The following is a 22,901-nucleotide window of genomic DNA, read 5'->3' as shown; positions in this document are numbered from 1 at the left end:
CTCATGTGGCTCTATTAATATTGGACAAGGTATATTTCAAGATAAAGTTTATTAGCAGAAACATTTCCAAATGATAAAAGGGTCACATCATCAAGAAGATATAACAATCCTAAATGGACATGCACAAAACATTATCTCAAATATTCAATACAATAAATAAAAATTGACAAAACTAAAGGGAAAAAGACAAGTCCTAACCATAGTTAGAGATTCTTGCATCCCTAGTTTAGCAATTGATAGAGTAATATCAGAAATCAAAACAATACAGAATATTTAAGCAACACTATCAGCCCACTTGATAAAGCTGACATTTAGAGAACACTACATCCAACAACAGCAGAAAACTCATTGTTCTCAAGTACACTAGGATCATTTACTAAATAGACCGCATTTGGGGTAATGAAACAAGTCTAGTAAACTTCAAAGTACTGATAAAACACAGAGTATTTTGTAGAAAAGCAATAACAATATTACATGTAGAAAATCCCCAACCATTTGAAAAATTTAAAACATATTTTAAGTAACACCTGAGTTGTAATTCAATACCTATGCCCTAAATCACAAGAAAAAAAATTTTAAAAGTACAATGAAAACACCAAACATCAAATCTGTGGGATGCAAGTTAAGCAGTCCTTAGAAATTTATATATTTAAAAAGTCTACATTCAACAATAACATGGAAAATCAATCCTTCCATCTTAAGAAGTGATTAAATGAAAAACAAAATCCAAAGCTAGTAAAACTAAATAAAGATAAAAGCAGAAACCAATGAAATATAAAATGGACAATATGATGTATCTGAAATAAATATCAACATTGAAAACCTAGGCAAGACTTACCAAGAATTTTTTTAATCTCCAGTATCAAGCTTGAAAAAAAGTTACCACTATAGGTCTTATAGATATGAAAAATACGTGGTCATTATGAAGAAATGTATGCCAGTAAGTCAACAGCTTAGCAGAAATAAACAAATCCTTCCAAAAACCACAGTTTATCAAAACTAACAAAAGAAAAATAGAAAATTTGAATGATCCTTTACCCACTAAATAAACTGAACTTGTAATTTTTAAACTTCACACACACAAACACACACACACACACACAAATTCAGCCCATCATGGCTTCACTGGTAAATTCTCACAAAAATTTAAGAAAGAAATAATTCCAATATTACACAGACACATTCAAATAACAGAGCAAAACTGAAAACTTCCCATGTCTTCTGAAGCCACTATAAGCCTGATATCAAATCCACACAAAGACATTACAAAACAATGCAATTAGACCAAAAAAAGAAATAAAAAGACATACAGAATGAAGAGAAAGAAAGCTACCTTTATTCACATATGATACCATTGTGTACATAAAATAATCCTGAAGAAACTACATAGAAAAAAAATAAATAAATGAACTTAGCAATATTGTAGGACACAAAAACCAACTGCATTTCCACGTATCCAGAGTATTTTGAAAAATGAAATCTAAAACACCTACCTTTCAAAATAACATCTGGAAATATAAAATACTTAGGGAAATTTAACAAAAGATATCCATGAACCCTGTATTGAAAACAATTACTGAGAGAAATTAAAGTCTATATAAATGAAAAGGCATACTCATGAATTATCAATGCTCCACCATTGATAGTATTGGCCTGTAGCTATTTTGTGGAAATAAACTGATTATGAAATTTGGATGGGAACACAAAGAATATAGAATTGCCAAAATGATTTTGAAAAAGACCAGAGGAATCACACAACCCGGCTTCAAGACTTACTCTAAAGCTACAGTAATAATGACAGTGTGGAACTGACAAAAGGACAGAACAATAGATCTCTGAACAGAATAGAAAATCTATTAACAGAAACAGACCTACACATACACAGATAATTTGGGACAAAAGTGCCAAAATAATTCAATGACAAAAAAGCCCTTTTCAACAAATGGTGTTAGAGATACTGAATATCTGTGTAAGAAAAAATAAGTAACACTCGACCTCCACCGATCATACCATACATTCTCCTCAAAATTTTCATGAGTCATAGACTAATGAAAAAGCTTTTCTAAGAAAATATGGAGAAATATCTTTGCAACCTTGGGAAGAAAAGATTTCTTAGAGCAAACAGTTCTACCAATAAAGTTTTAAAAAACTGATCAATTCCATTTCAGCCAAATTAGACTATTCTGCTCATCAAAAGACACTATGAAGAAAACGAACAGGCAAACCACAGATCTGAGAAAATGTTCACAATTTATATATTTGATAAAACATTTGTATCCAGGTTACTTAAAATAAAATAAAAAGACCAACAACATAATTTTTTTTAACGAGCAAAATATTTGAATAGACACCTCACAATGGAAGAAATAGAAATGTCCAGAAAGCACATGAAAAGGTGTGATCAACAAACTAGCCATGAATTGCTAAAATGGAAAAGAATACATAATGAAAAGTTGGTATGAGGTTGGACAACTGGAACTCTCATACATTGCTGGTGAGAAAATAAAACTACTTTAGAAAACTGTCAAATTCCTAAAAAGTCAAACATATAGATATAAATATACACACATACATACATATACTAATACACAAATATATACATACTTATATGTATACACACACACACACACACACACCATAGACCCAGAAATCCCACTCCACAGTATTTATCCAAGAGAAATGAAAACACATGTCCACAATTATTTATTAGAGCTTTATTCAAAAGCTAAAAACTTTTCCATGACCCAGACTCCAATGTCCTTCAGCATGCATTTTAACAACAAATTCATACTAATGGCAATTTATATTCTACTTAAATATTGGAAGCAATATGAAATGTGGCTTTCAGTATCCACTACCAACATCATCATTTATAGGGCAAATTCTTACCCTTCTGAAAAACACAGAAGCCTATATACATGAGATGCTGTTTCTAATTCTATTTGTTCCATGTTCTACCAATCCCATCTAAATTCTTTAAAAAAAATAACTTCCTTTCCTATTCTCTCTACCTAAAATCTCAGAGTTCTTGGAGGATGCAGCATTCCTGACAGGACAAAGCCACACACAGCCCTTCCCATTCTGGCTTTACATCATCCCCTGAACTATAACTAATTAAGCTACTGTTACACTTTTTTTTAATTAAAATATGGACCTCATAAATATATTCATGTAAAAGAAAACAGTACAGTTCCATTTGCTTCCACACACATTTGTTGGAGATGTTGGTCCTAAATGCATTAAAAGCAGGGCTTCCCAACAGCAACACTACTAACATCTGGGACCACATGACTCTTTGTTGTAGGGGGCTCTCCTGTGCTAAATATTTAGCAGCACTGCGGCCTCCATCCACGAGATGTCAGCACCCATGGCCTGCCCAGTCCCTCCCCACCCCAGCTGTGACAATCTGTAAAATTTCGTTAACCAGTGTCACCCCAATAAATGCAATAAAAAGGAAAAGAAAGGTTCCCAGACAGAAATCGCTCACAGTTGAGAACCTCTGACTTAAAGAATTTTCTCAACATATTTTCTCAAGACTTCTATAATTCCTTTTGCCTTGGGCCTCAGTTCCACTGAGCTTCCAAACACATACTAAATCTTCAAAATTCAATTTAACGATCCATTTTTCTAGTAAAGCTTTCCCAGCCAACCCCATTCCCAACTGCTTGTCAGCTCCCAAAGTACCTTAAGCAGATTTCTGAACTACTATTTGTTTGTAAACCCTCCTGGTCTGTAAGTTCTCCAATATCAGACCTTTTAGTGTCTGGTTTAGTCTTGCATCCGCAGTGCCAATCACAGTGAACAACTGTTTAGGTGCCTAAATGCCATGCACTATAAAACACTTACAAATACTACTACAGCTAATATGCGACAGTAATATTTTTTAAATATACTTTTATTGATTTCAGACAGGAAGGGAGAGGGAGAAAGAGATAGAAACATCAATGATGAGAGAGAATCATTGATTGGCTGCCTCCTGCATGCCCTCCACTTAGGATTAAGCCTGCAACCCAGGCATCTGCCCTTGACCGGAATCCAACTTAGGATCCCCAAGTCCACAGGCCAATGCTCTATCCACGCAGCCAAGCCAGCCAGGGCTACAGTAACATTCTTATTATTCAGTCCACTTGCATGGGTTTCTGTAAGCACACATTCTTAACTCACCCTTTCAAAGTGACAAACAGTACACTTCCATGCACACAGATGATAAATAAAGTCACTGGTATAAAAGCATTCTAAAACACACAATGCTTCAAATACACAGGAGACTTCATCCTCCCACCATTTTCGTTAAAATATAAAGGGGTGAATTACAAAAGTAAAAAGTATCTTGCCATCCCTCCAAGAGCGAGATACTAGGAACAGGGCAAAATCAAACAAAAATATAATATTTGAAATGTCAGATTAATGAGAGTGAAATGGGAAGAAGCACATTTTCTTTCAGCAGTTCCTGAATATGATGTGTGGGAGAATTTCAAAGAATGATAATTATTTATCAGGCAAATGTGTGGGGGTCACAGCACAATGGGACATGTGGCAAGCTTGCCAATCAAGTTAAAAGCACATTATATAATACAATTGTTAGAGGTGGGCGTGGGGGGGGGGGGGGGGCGCCAAGGTTTCACCCTTCAGAGAAGACAGCAGCCTCTCTGAAAGACTACAGCTTGCCACGGGGAAAACAGCTCCACGCAACACTCCTCTACAGCCTGCAGTGAGTGACATGGTCGTTCACAGCCCCAGGTATTTGAAGTGTGGCTGGCCCGGAGTCAATGTTTATAGTCATTTTTAAGAATCTTGTTTTAGTTATGGTAAGTATTCGTTTGTAGCTGTGTTCCCTTTCATTTAATTTTTATGGAGATATCATTCACACCATGCATTTTAACTACTTCGAGTATACAATTCAATGGCTTGTTAAAAATATTCACTCAGTTGTATAACCAACATCAAAATCAATGTTGAAATGTTTTCATCATCCCTCCCCCCTAAAAAAAAAAAAAACCCACATTCATTAGCTATCATTCTCCACTTCCCTCCAACCCCCCTAGCCCTAGGCAGCCACTAATCTACTTTCTGTCTACATAGATTTGCCTGTTCTGGATGTTTCATATAAATGAAATCATACATATGTGGTCTCTGTGATGCGTTTATTTCACTTGGCGTACTGTTTTCAAGGATCATCCACATTGCAGCACATGTCAGTTCTTCATTCCTTTTTATTACAGGTCTTACTTGATTGTACGGATCTTATCTAACCATTCATCAATTGGTAGACACCTGAGTCATTTCTACTTTTTTGGCTAGTATGAATAATGCTGCTAGGAACATTCATGTGCAAGTTTTTATGTAGAAATAGGTTTTCATTTTTTTTTTTTTGCATATACAGCTAGAAGAATTTCTAGGTCATAGGGTGACTTTATGCTTAACTTTTTGAAGAACTGCCAAACTGTTTTCCAAAACAGTTAGATCATTTCAAATTCCCACCATCAGTGTATGAGAGTTCTAATTTCTCCACAGCCTCACTCACCAATACTTATTATCTGACTTTTTCACAATAGCCCTCCGAGTGGGTGGGAAGTGGTATCTTATTGTGGTTGATTTGCACTTTCCTGATGGCTAAAGATGTTAAGCATCATTTCATGTACTTATTGGCCACCTATACTTTCTTTAAAAAAATGTTTAACTCATATCTTCTTCCGATTTTTAATTGGGCTATTTGTCTTTTTATTATTGAGTTACAAGAGTTCTTTATATATTCTGGATACAAGTGCCTTATGAGATATATAATTTGTAAGTGTTTTCTCCTAATCTGTGGGTTTATCTTTTCATTTTTTTTAAGCACATGTGTGGCTAAAAACACTATTTTAGCTGAAATAGTCAAAGTAATCTTTTAGTGAATTTAGGGGAGGAAAATGAAGCACACATCCATCTAACCATTGATAATGAAAGCAGCAACGGTTAACTGGACACACACAGACAGACGCACGCACACACCAGCCACTCTTCTTTCATTCTCAGTAATATATTCTCCAACTATTAGAACAGCATATGGATGCCTGGAAACAAAAGATCACAATTTCTGAACCGCCCTTGCAACTAGGTGTAACGATACAACCCCATGTAGCCCAACGGTATCTGAGCAAAAGTGGCATGTAACCTCCAGAACGTGTTCCTACAACAAAAGACAATGCCATGTGATAGACGGGAGCAGGCACGTTGGGCCTGAAGTGAGTAGGAAGGCAAACCATGCACAACAGGGGGCAGCTTATCAGCCACTGCTTGACCACCTCTCTAGGCTTCCTGAACACGAGAAAACAGTCAACTTTCACCCGGTTTAAGCCACCTTACTTGAGTTTTTCTGTTACATGGAATCAAATTTGATCTGAACTCGTGCAACAACTGAGTGAAAGCTCTGTGTTTACATGCACGCAGACCAAAGCAAGCCCAGGCTCCATGCTGCGATTTATGAAGTATCGCTTATTGCAGGGGTGGGGAACGTCTAGCCCTCGAGCCGTATATGGCCTCGAAATCATTTGGTCTGGCCCTGCCGAGGCATTAGGGGTGAGTTAAGTAAACGTTTGACCAAATATGGCAGGCTAATTTTTAAGCTGATCATTTTGTATGGCCCTCGAATGGTGTTATAAATATCCAAATGGCCCTTGGCAGAAAAAAAGATTCCCTACCCAAGCCTATGTTACCGACTTCTTTTCCAACACAAGGAATAAAAAGCAGCAAAAATTAATACCAGAAGAGAAGGTACAATATATTTAGATTAAACATGTGCAATCAACTGTGAAATTGCTATATGAAGGTGCCCAGTAAGAACTCTGTACAAATCCCATCAGAAACCCATTCACAAGCCTCACATGCTCGGAAATGGGTTACGCTCACTTCCTTTAAGCAGAATGAACACACTGGAGCTTGGTACTGCGTGTGGTCCAGCAGAAAAGGATGGTCGACTGACAGTTGCCTGACTGAATCTAATCCCAATTCTATCTTCTAAGCAACAATTCAATGTCATTTAATCCAGAACAAATTTGGTGAATGCCCACCATACCAAAAGCATTGCATTTGGTTCTCCAGTACCAAATGATACTGAGATAGGGTATCCACCCATATGAATTCATGATCTAATAGACAAGGGACAAATTACCTATACTTCCCAGTAGTCCACTAGCCAGGAATCAGGGTAAGAGTTAAGAAAAGAGCCTACTTCATTCAAACTTTTCATTAAATATGCCTTCAAAGCCCCAGAATTAGAGTAGAGACCACCAAGCACAGGCACTGCCTTTGCCAGATTTTTCCTGTTTTATATACGCACAAAATTTTATTTGAAAAGAGGACTCCTTATTAACCAGTTTGAACCACTAGGATAAATCAATTCTAAGGTCTTCCAAGAGTCTCCTTACAAGGTATTATCTTCTTCAGATAAAAATAACTCCATAGCGAGCCCAACTCAATCTTTGTGAGGGGGTGAAGAGGTCACAATCATCATCAGGATCGTGGCTGATGAAGAGCACTTGGTGTGATCAAGGTTTTAGAGAAGATATAGAGCTAAGCAAAAGTAATATAAATTGTATAAGAGCAATATATATGAAGAACTAGAAGGAGTCTGCTTTCAAAACAAATCAGATTAACCTCCTGCAACACATTTTCTAGTTGGTGTCACTGCTGATGCAACTTCCTCAATTATGTAGGACACGTCAGGATTACAAAGTAAAACTCGGGCCTGGGGCACAGTGGTTAAGGGCTTGGCTTGGAGGCAGAATGCCGAGTGTCTCCACTCTAACTTCCTAGCTCCGTGACCTTGGGAAGTCAACTAAGTTCTCTATGTCCAAGGTCCCCACCATCAAGGGGAAGGATAATATCTACCCAATTCAATGAGAAAAGGCACAGAAGAACTCAGAACACTGTCTGGAACTTAAAAAGGACGCAGCAAGCGTCACTGTGGGTGTTTGCACACAGGAGTTGGATTACGCAGCTGGAATCTCTTCTTGAAGTTTTGAACCAGTTCTTACTGGCTTGAAATGTAACTTCTTTTGCTCATTCTCCTTCGATTTTTTAATCAATCCTGGCAAAATACTTTCTAAGCTGCCTGCCCTTCTCATGGTAGTGCCAACTGTATCCTGGTGCTTAAGGGCACATCTTTATCTATCTGGTCTCAGTTCATTTATTAGAAAGTGAAGCACAGATTTCCACTCTGCACCAACCCCACAGATTTAGTTGTATCATCTAAAGGAAGAGGAAGCATGAGTTATTTTTGTATTCTTAGGTCCTGACCTGAAATGAACTTTTGCTTTAAAAAAACAAAAACAAAAAAACCTCATATGTAAAACTTTTATGATACAAATATGCAATAGCCCTATCTGAACACCACTGTTTCCAATAAATACCAGGGCTTGCATCGAGCCACCATACTGTCCGCCTTGGAAACAAAACAAAGTAAAACCCAGGACCACGAAGTCCCTCGGTGCCCCGGAGGACACAGAAATAAATGCCAGACACGAAGTAATATGAACAGGTGAACTTTTTCCTTTTTCTTCCTCCCTTCTCTCTGGCAAAGATTCTTTTATAAGTAAACAACAGAAAGTCCCACCATAAGAAAAATACAGTAATCTTTTAACAGAGTATCCTAAAACCCTCCCTCACATAAAGAGCAAAGACAGTGAAAATTCCCACACACAACAAAGAACACTGTTCTGTGTGAAGAGTCACCAGCACCCTCTTTCTAGCTTCGCCACCCATATATTCCTTACTTTCCCCCATTATTCCTTTAGTGCCACATCTTTGGCATGGATCAACAATGAAAGGCCAAGGTTATTTTTTTAAATATATTTTTATTGATTTCAGAGAAGAATGGCAAGGGAGAGAGAGAGAGAAACATCAATGATGAGAATCATTGATCGGCTGCCTCCAGCACGCTCCCTACTGGGGATCGAGCCTGCAACCCATGCATGTGCCCTTGACCGGAATCGAACCTGGGACCCTTCAGTCCACAGGCCGTCACTCTATCCACTGAGCCAAACCAGCCAGGCCCACGGTTATTTTTTAAGTGACAACACTGCTTAGAATGACTCCAAATGTCAGCCACGAATGAGCTATCCGTCTGCAGCTAAACGCAGGGGCCCAGACTAACAGCTCACAATGAAAAGCACACAGGCGGGACATGTAACAAGATAACATTCTCTTCCCATCCTGGATATATCAGTTGCCATTTACCTTTATTTTTTTTAAATCATTTTTTTCAAATGGTTCTTTTAAGAAGTCTAATAATTCCAGTCACTTACCTGTCAGCAACTTCTACATCAAAACAGAATCTTCTGTCTATGGAGTCTGTGTGCCTCTTGGTACATTCTCTCAAAAAGAACACCTCTCCATCCCCCTGCAAAGAATCGTTTTAAACACTCTCAAAAACCACAGTATAAACATATACACACGGAGGCACCCTGTATGGGAGCGGGGAGAGAGAGAGATTTTAAGTCTCTTTATCCTACATATTATCTTCCAAACTAGCTTCCACTTAGAATCTTAACCATTTTTGTCCTTCTCCTTTCCTTGGGGGTTTCTAGACCCTGCTTTGGAGACGACAACATTAAGTAAGACCTCAGGAGGGCTCATTTTAAGAGCTACTTGAACAAAACATTTTCCGCATGCTAGAATATGTATTACTCTCTTATTGTAGTCTTTTAAAAAGAAGAATAGTGTGTTTTTAATGCCTAGTATAGTATACCATATAAAATAGCCAGTATGTGACCATTTTGACCAATAAAAATTTGATTCTAGCTATGGGAACTTGGGAGGTCACTTAAGTTCTCTATGTCCCGGTTTCCCATCATAAAGGGGGGAGGATAATATCTACCTGACAGAGGTGTGGTAAGATTATATGAGAAAAAGCGCAAAAGAATTCAGAACAGTCTGGAACTTACCTAGAAGTCCACGAAGGGCCCTAGATTAGCAATCCTGGTCATCTAAAGCTAGAACCACTCAATCTACACAGTTTTTCTGTTTCCTAAGTGAACATCCTGAATTTATCTTTTCTTAATTTTTTATGGTATTGTTTACCTCCCTAAACCATCCTCTCTAAAAGCATTAAAAAGAGGCAATGCAGGAACGCAGGTCCTCGGTGAAGAACTGTGAGAAGTCGGGCTACTCCTAGAACATTTTAACATTTTCTAGACTAAGGATCTCCAGATAATATTCAACATTCAAATATACAAATATTCAAAATGTCACAGTCACTATGGATACAATGTATTTTTTGTTATTTGGTGGCTAAAACAGACATCACTCAGCAGACAGGACCTAGGACCTGAGTTAGCTCTGGAAGGAAACTCACTCACCTCCGGCTCCATCCTAACCCCGTCAGCCTCGGAGAGTGGCAGACTCACTTCCTCCTCTTGTCCATCAACCTGATTTTCCATGTCTATTTCATTACCACAGGAATGTGTTTGTATTATAAGCCACCTGAACTATTCTTTTTCAGGGATTGGTTCTGCAGTCACATACGCAAAAGCATGCCTGTCCACCCAGCAAACCCTTCTTTCTTAAAATGTGTTACCAATGATGTTCAGCACTGGTGGGAAGGCCTCTGTCCCCACACCCCTGACTACTGCTCTGAGCTGCAGCTTCTACTGAAAACACAAATGAAGATCACCTTTCCCACACAGCCAGCGCTGGGGGCTTCCTGCTCTTTTCTTGCCAGTATGAGGTTTTGCCGTTCCTTCCTATGGGAAGAGCAAACTAAATGGGGCCTCCCTAAGTAAGAACTTGGAAAGTCTAAGTGAAACATAGTGAAATTCATTACAGATCATCCCCTCTATCATGTTTCGGGGTGCGGATACACGTGCACAGGTCAGATCTGCATGTAAACACTGTGATGACAACTTGTGGTAGGTGCTAGGTTTATCTTCCAACCACAGTGACGTGAGAGGATTCTACTCTCTCTTAAAGACAAAATACATCTGACCAGAGATACCCATGCAGTCAAGTAAAAGACCACACACACAAAAAAAATAATAATAATTTTAATCCTAAAAAATAAAATAAAATGTATTTATCATCGGTGAATATGAACGTCACTGAAGCGACCCCCTCAAAGACTCCCTCCCACAGAACACAGTGTGAAATCAAATACTTACAAGTTTCCCGCCAGATCTGTGCTCAAATGGGATCATGTTGAACTTCTTGGCCACCTTCCGATACATGCAGTAGTGCTTGACCCAGCTGGATCCGAATGGGGCAGGCCCTGACACAGAAATAGGAAAACAGGACTTTCTATGTTTCCTCAGAAATAAGCAAATGTGCAGAGTTCCACATTACTAAAGAGGGAAAACCCATAAGGCGCAGGTAAGACAGCTCAAGGAAACAAATCAGCAAAAACCGCTCATCCTAATAAAAGGGGGAAACCAGGGACTGAGGCGCAGAGAGCTCATCTGAGCGACATGGAAGGAGTTAAAGGCACGCTTCTCAAGCAGTTTGCTGGGCTGTTACCTCAGACCTGAAAGTCTTATAGTTGTAAGCTATATTTGTTTGGGTCTAGGTATTAAGAGTTCATGCCAGTTTCAAAAATTCTATCTACACTAATAAAAGAGAAAAATGGTAATTGGCGTACGACCGCTACCCTTCCCATTGGCTAATCAGCATATCCTTATGCAAATTAACTGTCAGCCAAGATGGCGGCCGGCAGCCAGGCAGCTGGAAGCTAACAGGAGGCTTGCTTGCTGTGGACTCCAACGTTCCCGCTGGCCTCTGAGCTTCAGTTGGAAACACAGTAACATTTATAGAAGATAAACAAAACTCCAGAAAGCTCCTGTCAGTCAGCCGGGATCTCAGAGCTGGAGTCGCAACATTGTTTCGAATACAGAAAACAAAGGCCAGAAACCTGCTTTCAGCCGAGCCTCAGAGAGAAAGCCGGCTCTCAGCTCCAGTGACAGCCATAGAAGGTAAATAAATGCCAGAATAAAAAAAAAAAGAAAGAAAGGAGAGGTTGGGAGCTTCAGTCGCCCACCAGCCTGAAAACAGCCCTCAGCCCCTCACCCAGACTGGCCAGGCACCCCAGTGGGGACCCCCACCCTGAAGCAACAAGATGGCGGCTAATTTGCACACTGAAGGCAGGCGGCAGCAGGCAAGGCTGCCTGCGGTCTGGGACCCGGATCTGTGACCCTGCCGGGCGGGATCAGCGGAGCCGCGAGGCCTCCCGGCACCGGGATCAGCGTGACAAGGGGCAACGCCCAAACGCCCTGATTGCCCTGCGGCTCTGTGTGTGACAAGGGGCAGTGCCCCAACCCCCTGATCAGCCCTGCTCTGTGGGTGATAGAGGGCGGTGCCCCAACCCCCTGATTGCCCTGCGGCTCTGTGTGTGACAGTGGCGGCGCCCCAACCCCCCCACGGGCCCTGCTCTATGTGAGACGGGGTAGAGCCATACCTCCCCATCGGCCCTGCCCTGAGTGTGACAGGGTGTGGCACCTCAACTACCCCTCCTCCCCCCATGGGCCCTGCTCTGTGACAGGGGGTGGTGCCCCAGCTCCCCTATTGGCCCTACTCTGTGCGTGACAGGGGGGAGCTCCTCAACCCCCTGATTGGCCCTGCTCTGTGTGTGACAGGGGGGAGCTCCCCAAACCCCTGATGGGCCCTGCTCTGTGTGTGACAGAGTACGGAGCCTCAACCCCCCGATGGTCCCTGCTCTGTGTGTGACAGGGGGCAGCGCCCCAACCCCCTGATCGGCCCTGCTCTGTGTGTGACAGGGTACAGAGCCCCAACACCCCTGATCGGCCCTGCTCTGTGCGTGGCAGGGGGTGGCGCCGCAACCTCCCCATCCACCCTGCTCTGTGCATGACAGGGGGCGGCGCCCCAACTCCCCAATTGGCCCTGCTCTGAGCCCGACCAGGGGCTGCACCTAGGGATTGGGCCTGCCCTCTGCCACCCAGGAGCAGGCCTAAGCCAGCAGGTCATTATCTACTGAGGGGTCCCAGACTGCGAGAGGGCACAGGCAGGGCTGAGGGACCCCCCTCTCCCCCCACCCCCCGAGTGCACAAATTTTTGTGCACCGGGCCTCTAGTTTAATATATGCAACTATTAATATTTTTGTTAATCTTCACCTGAGCATATTTTTCCATTGATTTTTAGAGAGAGTGGAAGGGGGAGGAGGAAGGGAGAAAGAGACAGAGAGAGATTAGAATTAAAGAACCAATGTGTGTTGTTATCAATAGCTAGCTCTAGTTACTTTTCATTGTATCTGTCTCTCCCCTCCCTTCCTGTCTCTGAAATGAATGAAAACATTTTTTTTTTAATAACTTCAACAAGAAGTAAGGTTGTGGGAGGGGGGAGATGGGAGGGTGTGCATATGTACTAGGCACTGTTTTACCCCATTTTTATATATGGACTTGAGCATCCGAGGATTTTGGTATCTGTGGGGTCCTGGAATCAACTCCCCTGAAGATACTGAAGGACAACTATATGGGGGTGGGGGGGGGGGGAGAGGGAGAGAGAGAGGGGGAGGTGGGGAGAGAGAAAGAGAGGGAGGAAGAGGGAAAAAGAGAGGGAGGGAGGGAGGGAGAGGGAGGGAGGGAGGGAGGGGGAGGGAGGGAGGGAGAGGGAGGGAGGGAGAGAGAGAGAGAATAGGGGTTAGGTGAAAGGAGAAGACCCCACCTCGCTTTCAGCTTTATGCCCAGCTTTATGCCGAGTTCTGGCTCCCTTGGGAGCTAGTTTAGCAGAGCCTGGTGCAGAATTCAGGGTTGTACCTGGAAAAGCCCAGTGCTCACAGACCCTCCCTGGAGCAGGAATGCGTTTCCCCCCAAAAAAATGCAAGTACACCTTCTAGATGGGAGGAGGCAAAGTGGTAGGAACAATTATTCCAAAAACACGGAGTCATTACAATAAGAAGTTTTGAAATAATTCCTAAGGAGTCATCCCTCCCTGTTGGCGGCCTCTTACTTTTCTCCTGCACATACAGGTAGCCTTCGGCCGTGAACTGACTGGCTCGCTTGTGGTCCTTGGGATTCTGTCGGATTTTGTTCATAAGCTCTTCCACTTCCGACCTCGTTCCTTCAAAACGATTCCGAGTCTGAAATGGATAAAAAGCACAGACATGTTTTAAGTTCTCCCACGAGTTTGTTGTTGTTATTTTTTTCATGTATATTTATAAGTCTCTGGATAACTATAACTAAATTCGTAGCCTTTTTCTATAAGTTTCTCATAATATACCCAGCCTTCTCAGTGTGCCTCTTGGTTAAGAAAAGGGGACGGGGTGGTGGTAAAATAACAAATAGAGGAGGCAGAGTAACCAGAGATGACTTCCTTGAGCAGCTGACCAACACCAAGAACAACTCTATTACTCAACATAAGAACGCCTTCGTCCACTTCTCACAATTCTGCTGAATCTTAGAATTTGTTACAACGCAGGTCACAAAGCATCCATCCTGGAAGTCTTTCCCTCACAACAGTCAACCTGACTCCTCGTCACAACGATACCAGCAACATGTCCAGGGATCAGAATCTGAAAAGCTTCCTTCTTTTAAAGTTAAATATGAGCGTCGTTTTTCCAGGTGAAGGCAACTGCACTTGAAAATGACACTTCTTCTAAGAAATGGGGGGGGGGGGGACCTCACCTACAAATATTGTCTCCTAGAGCTGAGGAGACAAATCTCATTTCTGAAACCTAGTATCTCTGCCAATGGCTACACTAACAGCACACGAAAGGGAGGTGACAGCATTTCCGAGGCGACTGTGAGGAGTCAGCACCAGCAAGTGTCTGGACCTCGCTCTCGTCCACACTCAAAAATGACTATATTAATAAGAAAAACTGCTGATGTGACGCTGCGGAGACGCGGAGATGAAAAACTACTATTGAAATTTCTCCTCTGTCCTCCCTGTAATGAAAGGGGTGACCAAGGGTCCGAAGAGCAGAAAAATGGAAGAAAGGTAGACATTTTTTAGGGGGATGGGGAGTCCGACAGAAGTGGTTGTAAAGGGGAAAACATGTCTGCAGAGAAATGCAATAGGGTAGTGAAGGCCTGGGGTGAGGCAAGAACCGATGAGGGGAGGGGGGACATCTGTAATACTCTCAACAATAAAGATAAATAAAAGAAAAACAAATAAAATAAAAGATCTGTGTATGTGTTAAAAGAACTTACCAGGCTGCAAAGCGGGTGGGGCTCATGTGTTAATGGACACTTCCCGTTCTCCTGAATCCAGAGTTTCCTAACACTGACCACACCCTGACTTCATTCGCCTTCTTTGTCACTTTGCTGAAATTTCTTGCAACCCTCACTTCTTTCCATCTCTATGTTTTATACATATACATATATATACAAATATATACACACACACATATATATGTGCATACCACATATATGTATGTACAGACGTGAACATATACACACACAATTTACCTCCTATTTACCCAATACTCTCATTGTTTATGTTCAAATTGTCCTGGATTTGATCTGTGCCTTTTGACATGCCCCCTAATCCTCTGAGTAATCCCATCCTTTCTGATCCAAGGAGCCCGCGTTCACCTCGTGCTGGCCCAGGCCTAAAATCAGCCATTTCCCCAACGGGGCCCTTGCTCCTATTAGTGGAGGGCGTATTTAGAAACCAAGATCTGGGCAGAGTCCACAACCTCATAAAACAAAGAGAGGGACAAAAGGAAAAGGAACAACAAAATAAAAAGACGGTAAACCCACCCCTGAGAAATAACCACGTTCGTATTCTTACATGACCACTCCAATCTCTTTTTTTAAAAAACACAGTTTATTGTTTTGATGGTCTACTATCCTCACAACACTGTAACAAAGACATTTCTGCATATTCTTACATTTTTTTAACCATTCTTCCTATCTTCTAGGGGGGAGGAGAATCCTAAAATTTCTCAAGTTGTGCCTTCCTCCAAGAATTCTATTCTACTCTCCTATCCCATATTCCCCAGGGGAAAGAGATCACAGAAATGTAAAGTTGATTTTTTAAAACATGCTTTAAATTTTTATGAATTTTACGTTCTTGTGCATAATCTATTTCTTTTTTATTCTTGTTATTAATCCTCACCCAAGGATATTTTTTCCACTGGTTTTTAGAAAGAGTGGAAGGGAGGGGAGGGGAGGGACTAAGAGAAAGAGAGAGAGAGAGAGAGAGAGAGAGAGAGAGAGAGAGAGACACTTCGATGTGAGAGAGACACATCAATTGGTTGCCTCCTGAACATGCCCCGACCTGAGTGGGGGGTGAACCTGCAACCCAGGTATGTGCCCTTGACCAGGAATCAAACCCAAGAACCTTCAGTGTGAAAGCCAACACTCTAACCACTGAGCCACCAGCCAGGGATACATAATCTATTTTCTAAAAGCCATCTTGCTCTTTTTTGCTTTTCATGGGAAATATATAAAGACTCAATCTCTCTCTCAAAAATAAAAAAATCTAAGCATTTTATAGAAAAGGTGAAACCGAATTAGGGGAAATAGGTTGTTTTGCCGTTTAAGTAACTTTTACCTTTTTCCTGATTATAAAATAGTATTACTATTTTTATTATAGTAAAATACTAAAAAGTTGGCCAAAATTATCTATAATGTCATATCACACAGGTAGCTAACTCTAAGATTTGGTTTTAACATGTGCATATATTTCCTTAAATACATAAATATACACAGCAAAGGAAATAACACACAGCTTGGATTTTTTTTTTCTCAGCAATATGAAGTTTTCCCTTTAATATGCTAAAAGCTGACATTAAGAAATGAAATGAATGGCCTAGATATGAGTAGGTCACAGCAGTGCTGAAGTATAGCAGATGAGATAAAATGAGTGATGTGTTTCAAGGTGCTGGTATGATGTTTCTATCTCTCTATCCCTCTCCCTTCCTCTCTATCTAAAAATCAATAAAAACATTATAAAGAAAAAGAATTAGCTAATAGCAAAAATGAAGAGTCAAGAAGACACCTGGATCAGGTGTTCTCAAAACTGAAGGTGAAATGAAAAGCAGAGCCTCTCCCAGGAACAGCTTCAGGAGTGGCCTCGGAAACAGCTGGGACAAAATGGAGAGGGGGAAAGAGAGGGGGAGGAGGAGGGAGAGGGAGAGATTACAGAAGCAGGGTCATTCATTTACCGATGACAATTCTTAAGTTCCAAATGATACAGAAAAAGGTGGGTTTTGTTTTTTGTTTTTCAGTAAATTGTTCTTTGGCCACTTCTCTACAGGAAATGACTACTATTACCAAATGTGTGCTAAACATTCTCAATATATTAAGGATATCAACTGGGTCATTTTGCGAACCATTTGAAATGACAGCTTGTCTTATAATGTTTTACGACTGCAAATTCACATTGAAATCCTTAATCTCTCAGAAGCTATTTCGGCATATGTAAGGCGACTATATCCCCTGTCCCCATAGGCGTGCTATAAAAGTACTTCCACACCTAAGCAGGCGTTTCAAGGAGAGTTTCACTGAAGGCCCCAGAAGATACAGATTTGTCCCCACACCTCACCCCACACTTCCCCAGTAGTATCCTGTCACACAGGGCCCTGTCCTGGGAAGGTCATGCCCTCAGCTTAAATGTCCTACTGTCCTGAAACACCCCGTTTTGATAAGGGGCCCTGCCTTCCCATTTTACCCTGGCCCCACGATTATGGGTCCAGTTCTACCTGAGGGGTCTCATCCGGGCCAGCCCTGCCACTGACAGATGAGGTCCAGACAGAAAAAGTGAATTTCTACAAGTTATACAGCCAGTTAGTGGAGGAGAAAAAACAAATCAGGATTATAATCTATTCTTCTAAAGTATCTATGTGATGTTCTTTTTACAACACTGCATTCTGCTGTCTGGAGAGTATTCTGAGAAATCACAGTATCATTAGTCTAAACATTCTACCGCCTACAGAGGTCATTGTTTAAGTTAGGACTAACCTATACAGATACATTTCATATTTTTAAAAACTCTATTACATAAAAGAATGCTAGGGGAAAGGGAACTTACTCTTTTAGGCATTTAATTCAGCTGAATGTTTAAACAATCTTCACACACACATTGACACAAATGACAAAACACAAGAGATTTCATTATCTACATTCCTAAGCGTAGGGAACTATACATGAAAAAAATAGAAACCAAATCTATACAAAAACCACTCATCCTCAATTTCTAAGACTTCAAGAAATGGAAAGCCAGGCAGCAAACAACACAGAGACTCCTACCCTTCAACATGTATGCCTCTGATTATGTGCTAGCAGTGTGTCCCAAAGCTCACTCACCATGTTGCTAACAAGGCCTCAAATTACACTAAATAGAACCTGAATGGCTTGTCCATGAGGACACTTCCAAAATTGACTAAAGGATTGAGAGACTCAACATCTAACCACCTGATCAAAATCACATGCCTTATACTGTCTAACAACTAAAGTTCTCCTAAATCTCTTTACCCAAGACCTACTGAAAGTATGTGCTTTCCAGGAAAATAACAAAGCAAACAGCCACTGTAACCCAAAATATTAGTGACTAGGCTTACAACCCAGGAAAGAAGTTCCTCATGTGCCAGAAGTCTGCCTGGAATAAAATCCAACTAACATATACAGGTCAGAGAGGAGCAACTTAGATCCTTATAACTGAAATGCCTTAACTCTACAGTGCAGTGCTCTTTGCGTTGTACACAGAGGGCTCAGGGCTGCATAACAAAGGTTATCCTCAGAACTACCCCACAGAGTGTGGCTGACTACAGTTAACACTGCTCTCAGATAAATGTAAACGGTGGTAGGAGAGGAGATCCTAAAAGTTCTCATCACAAGGAAAAAAAATACTTTGGTAACTACATGAGGTGACATATTAACTAAACTTATCATGGTAATCATTTTGCTATATATGTAAGTCAAGTATTTTGTACACCTTAAACTTACACAGTGTTGTCTGGAAATTATATCTCAATAAAACTGGAAAAAATAAAAATTAAAACATACTGGGTGACTTTTCAGAAAACAAGGGAAGAAAAATAAATTGCATGAAATTTTAAAAAGAGCCACCAGGTGGCAGAATTCCCTGAGCCTCACCCAGTTAAGAGAGCAGTTTGTTACGCTCATTGACCAGAAGGTGGCAATGTAGCCTCAGTTTCTCAATACCAACAGATCAGGGTTTAAGATTTTGCATGTAACAAATACAGATCAAAAGCACACATCTCTAACATCTTCTAATACCAGAAAGCTTTCATTTCCTTACATTCTGAATGTTGATCTGTAGTTCCATTTTGTAGTGATTGAAGTCTTTGGCAAGTTCATGGCCCTGATGATAGAAAGTAAACATTCCCTGAAAAAATGACAGCATCTAAGACAAAAAAGAAAGAGTCACATTAGCACCAAAAAAACTCAGGAGGAAAAAAAGAATAAAAACAGCCGAGTTATTTCCCCTTATCCCACTGTGATTCTAATGAAGTAAAATAATTAAAAGGAAATCACTCGAATTCAATTAAACCCAAATGCATCTTATTTAATATGCCCTTTAAAAAAATTGTGATTTTTTTCCCTTAAATATCAAAGCCATGAGACAGTGTTTATAGTACAATGTGTAAGAGAAAAAGAATTCTACATCCATTTGTTCTTTTTAGTAGAGAAAATTGCTATGTTTATCATTGAAACGTTATCATTGTAGGTCAACAGAATCTATATAGAAAGTGAAGTCACAGAATCAAAGAGCTAAATGGCAGCCAGGGTAGTGCCACCTGTTTTGTCGACAAGGACTTTCAGTCACTAGGCAGAGAGGAGCAGTAATTAAGCCCTGGGTTTCCTACCAACTCTCCACCTGCCCCTCTCGATTAGAAGGCAGCTGCTTCTGCCCCACATGTGAGTAAATCTTAAGTGAGCAAAAGTGATTTGGGGTGAGAGTTGAGGAAATCTTGAAATCCATCTTCTTCAGAATGTCACGGAGTGAATAGTTTGGACCTTGGGACTCTGACCTCCAGTGGCCAGGATGGGTCAGTTCCCAACTTCAGCACCGTCAGGAGGCCTTGGCCAAAGTAATGAAACCGACTCTACTTCAACCTGCTTATTTGCTAAGTGAGATTATAAACATATCTCCTTATTGAGTCATTCTGTGGAATAAAACTGCATGAACACAGGAGAGGTCTTCGAACACTGAGTTGAACGATGACTGAGCATTGCAAATGCTAAATAAATGTCGTCCATTGTTATCTCAGATGAAAAGAAAGTTCTAAGAAAGGAAAAGTTTTCTCTAATTTAGGTTAATTCTATTACTCCAACTGGACCATACCTCCCATGAATGCCAATTTTTCATTAATCATTACTTGATTTTTTTTGTTTCTCAAAATTATTTACACAATGGATAAATTGTAAGGCATGTGAAGTTATACCAATGAAGCTGTTTAAAAAAAAAATCAGACACAAAAACATCTACATTAAAATTAATACTGACAAATTCTAGTTTCTTGATTTTTTTGCTAAAACCCACAGTATGAAATACAGTTTACATTTTATTCAGAAAATAAGTATATTCATGTGTATGACCTTTACTATATACAGAACTGAAGCTATTAGAATATCTATAATAATAAAAGCATAATATGCTAATTAGACCGGGCATCCTTCTGGACGACCTTCCGGGGCTGCAAGGGAAGCCCGGGACCCTGTTGCCTGCCAGTGGCCAGAGGGAAGCCCAGGTCCCAGGTGCCAGAGGGAAGCCGGTGCCGGCAGCCAGGGGAAGGAAGGCCTACTCTTGCACGAATTTCGTGCACCGGGCCTCTAGTATCTATATAAGCACAAACAAAAATCATGTGTTTCTAACATAAGTATAAAGCAATCTCAGAATAACACAAAATAGTTTCAAATGTTCCACACACTGGTTCTTAACTTAGGTTGGCATTAGCATTGGGACTTGTATTAGAAATAATCTGTTATCAATAATTGCTGAAAGTACCCAAGTTTGGACAGGTGTACTTGCTTTGGAAACAAACTTGAGTAGAGTGAGTATTACCCCTCTCACTCACATTCCAGTAGCATTTCTTTCACAGGGATGTTCACTAAAGATGAACCTCCACCTCATGGCAGAGTCCTGGAGACCACTCAGCAAAAGAAATGATACCCATCACATGTTGCTGTGCAGATGAGGCTAAAATCCACGAACTGATGTGTCGGTGATTCATTCCTTGACCTCATGGCTGTGTCCACCCTTTACAGTTCATGGTGCCCCGCTTCATACATGTGCACTACAGCCTCTAGAAACCATTAATGAAAGCTAAAACAAAAACATTTGCGTCACACCACAAAAATCCAGCAGAACAACCAGCTACAATACTCACAGGTTCCACGAATTCAAATTTCTTTCTTTCTTGGATTTCCTGCAGCTTACATACATATTCGAGAGACAGTTCGTAAAAGTGCTGCCGGTTTTGCTCCACTTGGACGTCTGCCTACGTTAAAATAATTGAGGCTGGTCAAATTAGAGGCAGCAAGGAGTGAAACTCTTGATCACAAGTCAGCAAAACGAAAGCCAACAGGCCACGTATGGCCCGCTGCCTGCTTTTTCTAAATGAAGCTATATTGAAACGAGTTATGGCTGTTTCTTTATATACCACTGATGGCTACTTCCCTGCTACAACAGCCGAATTCAGTAGGTTGCAACAGGGACCGCATGGTCTACAAAAGTCTAAAATATTTACTAGCTGACTCTTTACAGAAACAGTTTCCGACCCTGGTCTATGTATTGACATTGACCCCAAAGGACTGAAGGTGAAACAGTAAGGGTCTTCATGAAAAACCCAGACAACTGAAACCCAAGGCTGAACCACACACACAGAAGTCTGAGGCCGGCCAGGGAAAGAGGTTGGGGAAACGCCAGTCACCTCAGCACCCATGAGGGAAGGCAGCAGGTGAGGAAGTGGCACTCATGCCACCATCTCAAGAACCGGCTCTCAAATGGATCAGGCTTGGAAGCCCATGCCTAGTAAGTCCTGCTCCTGAATCCTCACAGTGCCTCGTCCCCAGGGAATGACCAGGCACCAGATGGTCAGGACACTACTCTTAAAAAGGAAGGTTCCAGGGTATTCAGTCTAAGCAGAAAGGAATTGGAAGAGGAGCGCAGTTCCACGGAGGAACAGCAGAGAAATAATTCCGGAACCATTCTTACAAGCCAACGTGTAATATAGTCCCGGATTTGGCTAATTATAATTTTAAAATTATTCATCCAGACATTTTTCCAAAAAGATATGCAAAATATGTACTCATGAGTACCTAAGACAGTCAAATTAAGAGAGACAGAGCCCGGCCAGTGTGGTTCAGTGGTTGAGCACCCAGGGAACCAACAGGTCCCCATTCGGTCAGGGCACATGCCCGGGTTGCAGGCTTGATCCCCAGTGGGGGCGTGCAGGAGGCAGCCGATCAATGATGTTTCTTTCTCATCGATGTTTCTATCTATCCCTCTCCCTTCCTCTCTCTCTAAAAATCAATAAAAACATATTTTTCTAAAACAAGATAGAGAAAATAGAATGGAGCTTGCCAGGGATTTGGGGGTGGAGAGAATGGGGAGTTAGTACGGAAAGAGTACAGAATGTTAATTTGGGAAGATCAAAAAGTTCTGAACATGGATGGTGATGGTTGCCTATGTGAATAAACTTCATGCCACTGAATTGTACACTTGAAAATAGTTAAAATCATAAATTTTAATTTTTGTCTATTTTACCCTACCAATGTTTTCTTAATTTTGAGGAGAAAAAAATTAACATATAATTTTTTTCCTGTTAAATGATTTTTAAGCAAAATAACGTTAAAATACAAAAAGTATTACTAAGCCCAAATGAGAATTTCTACCTCACACTCATCAGAATCATGATATTTTTATACCTCTAATTAAACTAGAGTTTGCTAGATCCATCACCAGCAGTTAACAGGCACAACTCCCAGCAAAAACAACATAATTTTGTTGAG

The 22,901-nt window shown here is 40.9% G+C and overlaps 1 protein-coding gene across 2 annotated transcripts in view; it reads right to left on the bottom strand.

Annotated features, from left to right (window-relative positions):
• Positions 1–22,901, bottom strand: part of ARHGAP10 (Rho GTPase activating protein 10) — a 256,918-nt gene that overhangs the window by 128,560 nt on the left and 105,457 nt on the right. For both annotated transcript variants that reach the window (XM_070415283.1, XM_070415284.1), the window contains 5 exons: positions 21,278–21,388; positions 19,186–19,290; positions 13,930–14,059; positions 11,136–11,242; positions 9,285–9,379 (listed from right to left, as the gene is read on the bottom strand). In XM_070415283.1, the coding sequence (XP_070271384.1) occupies positions 9,285–9,379; positions 11,136–11,242; positions 13,930–14,059; positions 19,186–19,290; positions 21,278–21,388 (548 nt within the window). The remainder of the gene's footprint in view (positions 1–9,284; positions 9,380–11,135; positions 11,243–13,929; positions 14,060–19,185; positions 19,291–21,277; positions 21,389–22,901) is intronic.

Source organism: Myotis yumanensis, unplaced genomic scaffold (genome assembly GCF_028538775.1).
Source record: "Myotis yumanensis isolate MYYU_CA2020_CCGP unplaced genomic scaffold, mMyoYum1.0.hap1 SCAF_5, whole genome shotgun sequence".
NCBI classification, from domain to species: Eukaryota; Metazoa; Chordata; class Mammalia; order Chiroptera; family Vespertilionidae; genus Myotis; species Myotis yumanensis.
Note: the sequence above shows the minus strand (reverse complement) of the source record. Positions and strands in the feature narration are given on the sequence as shown.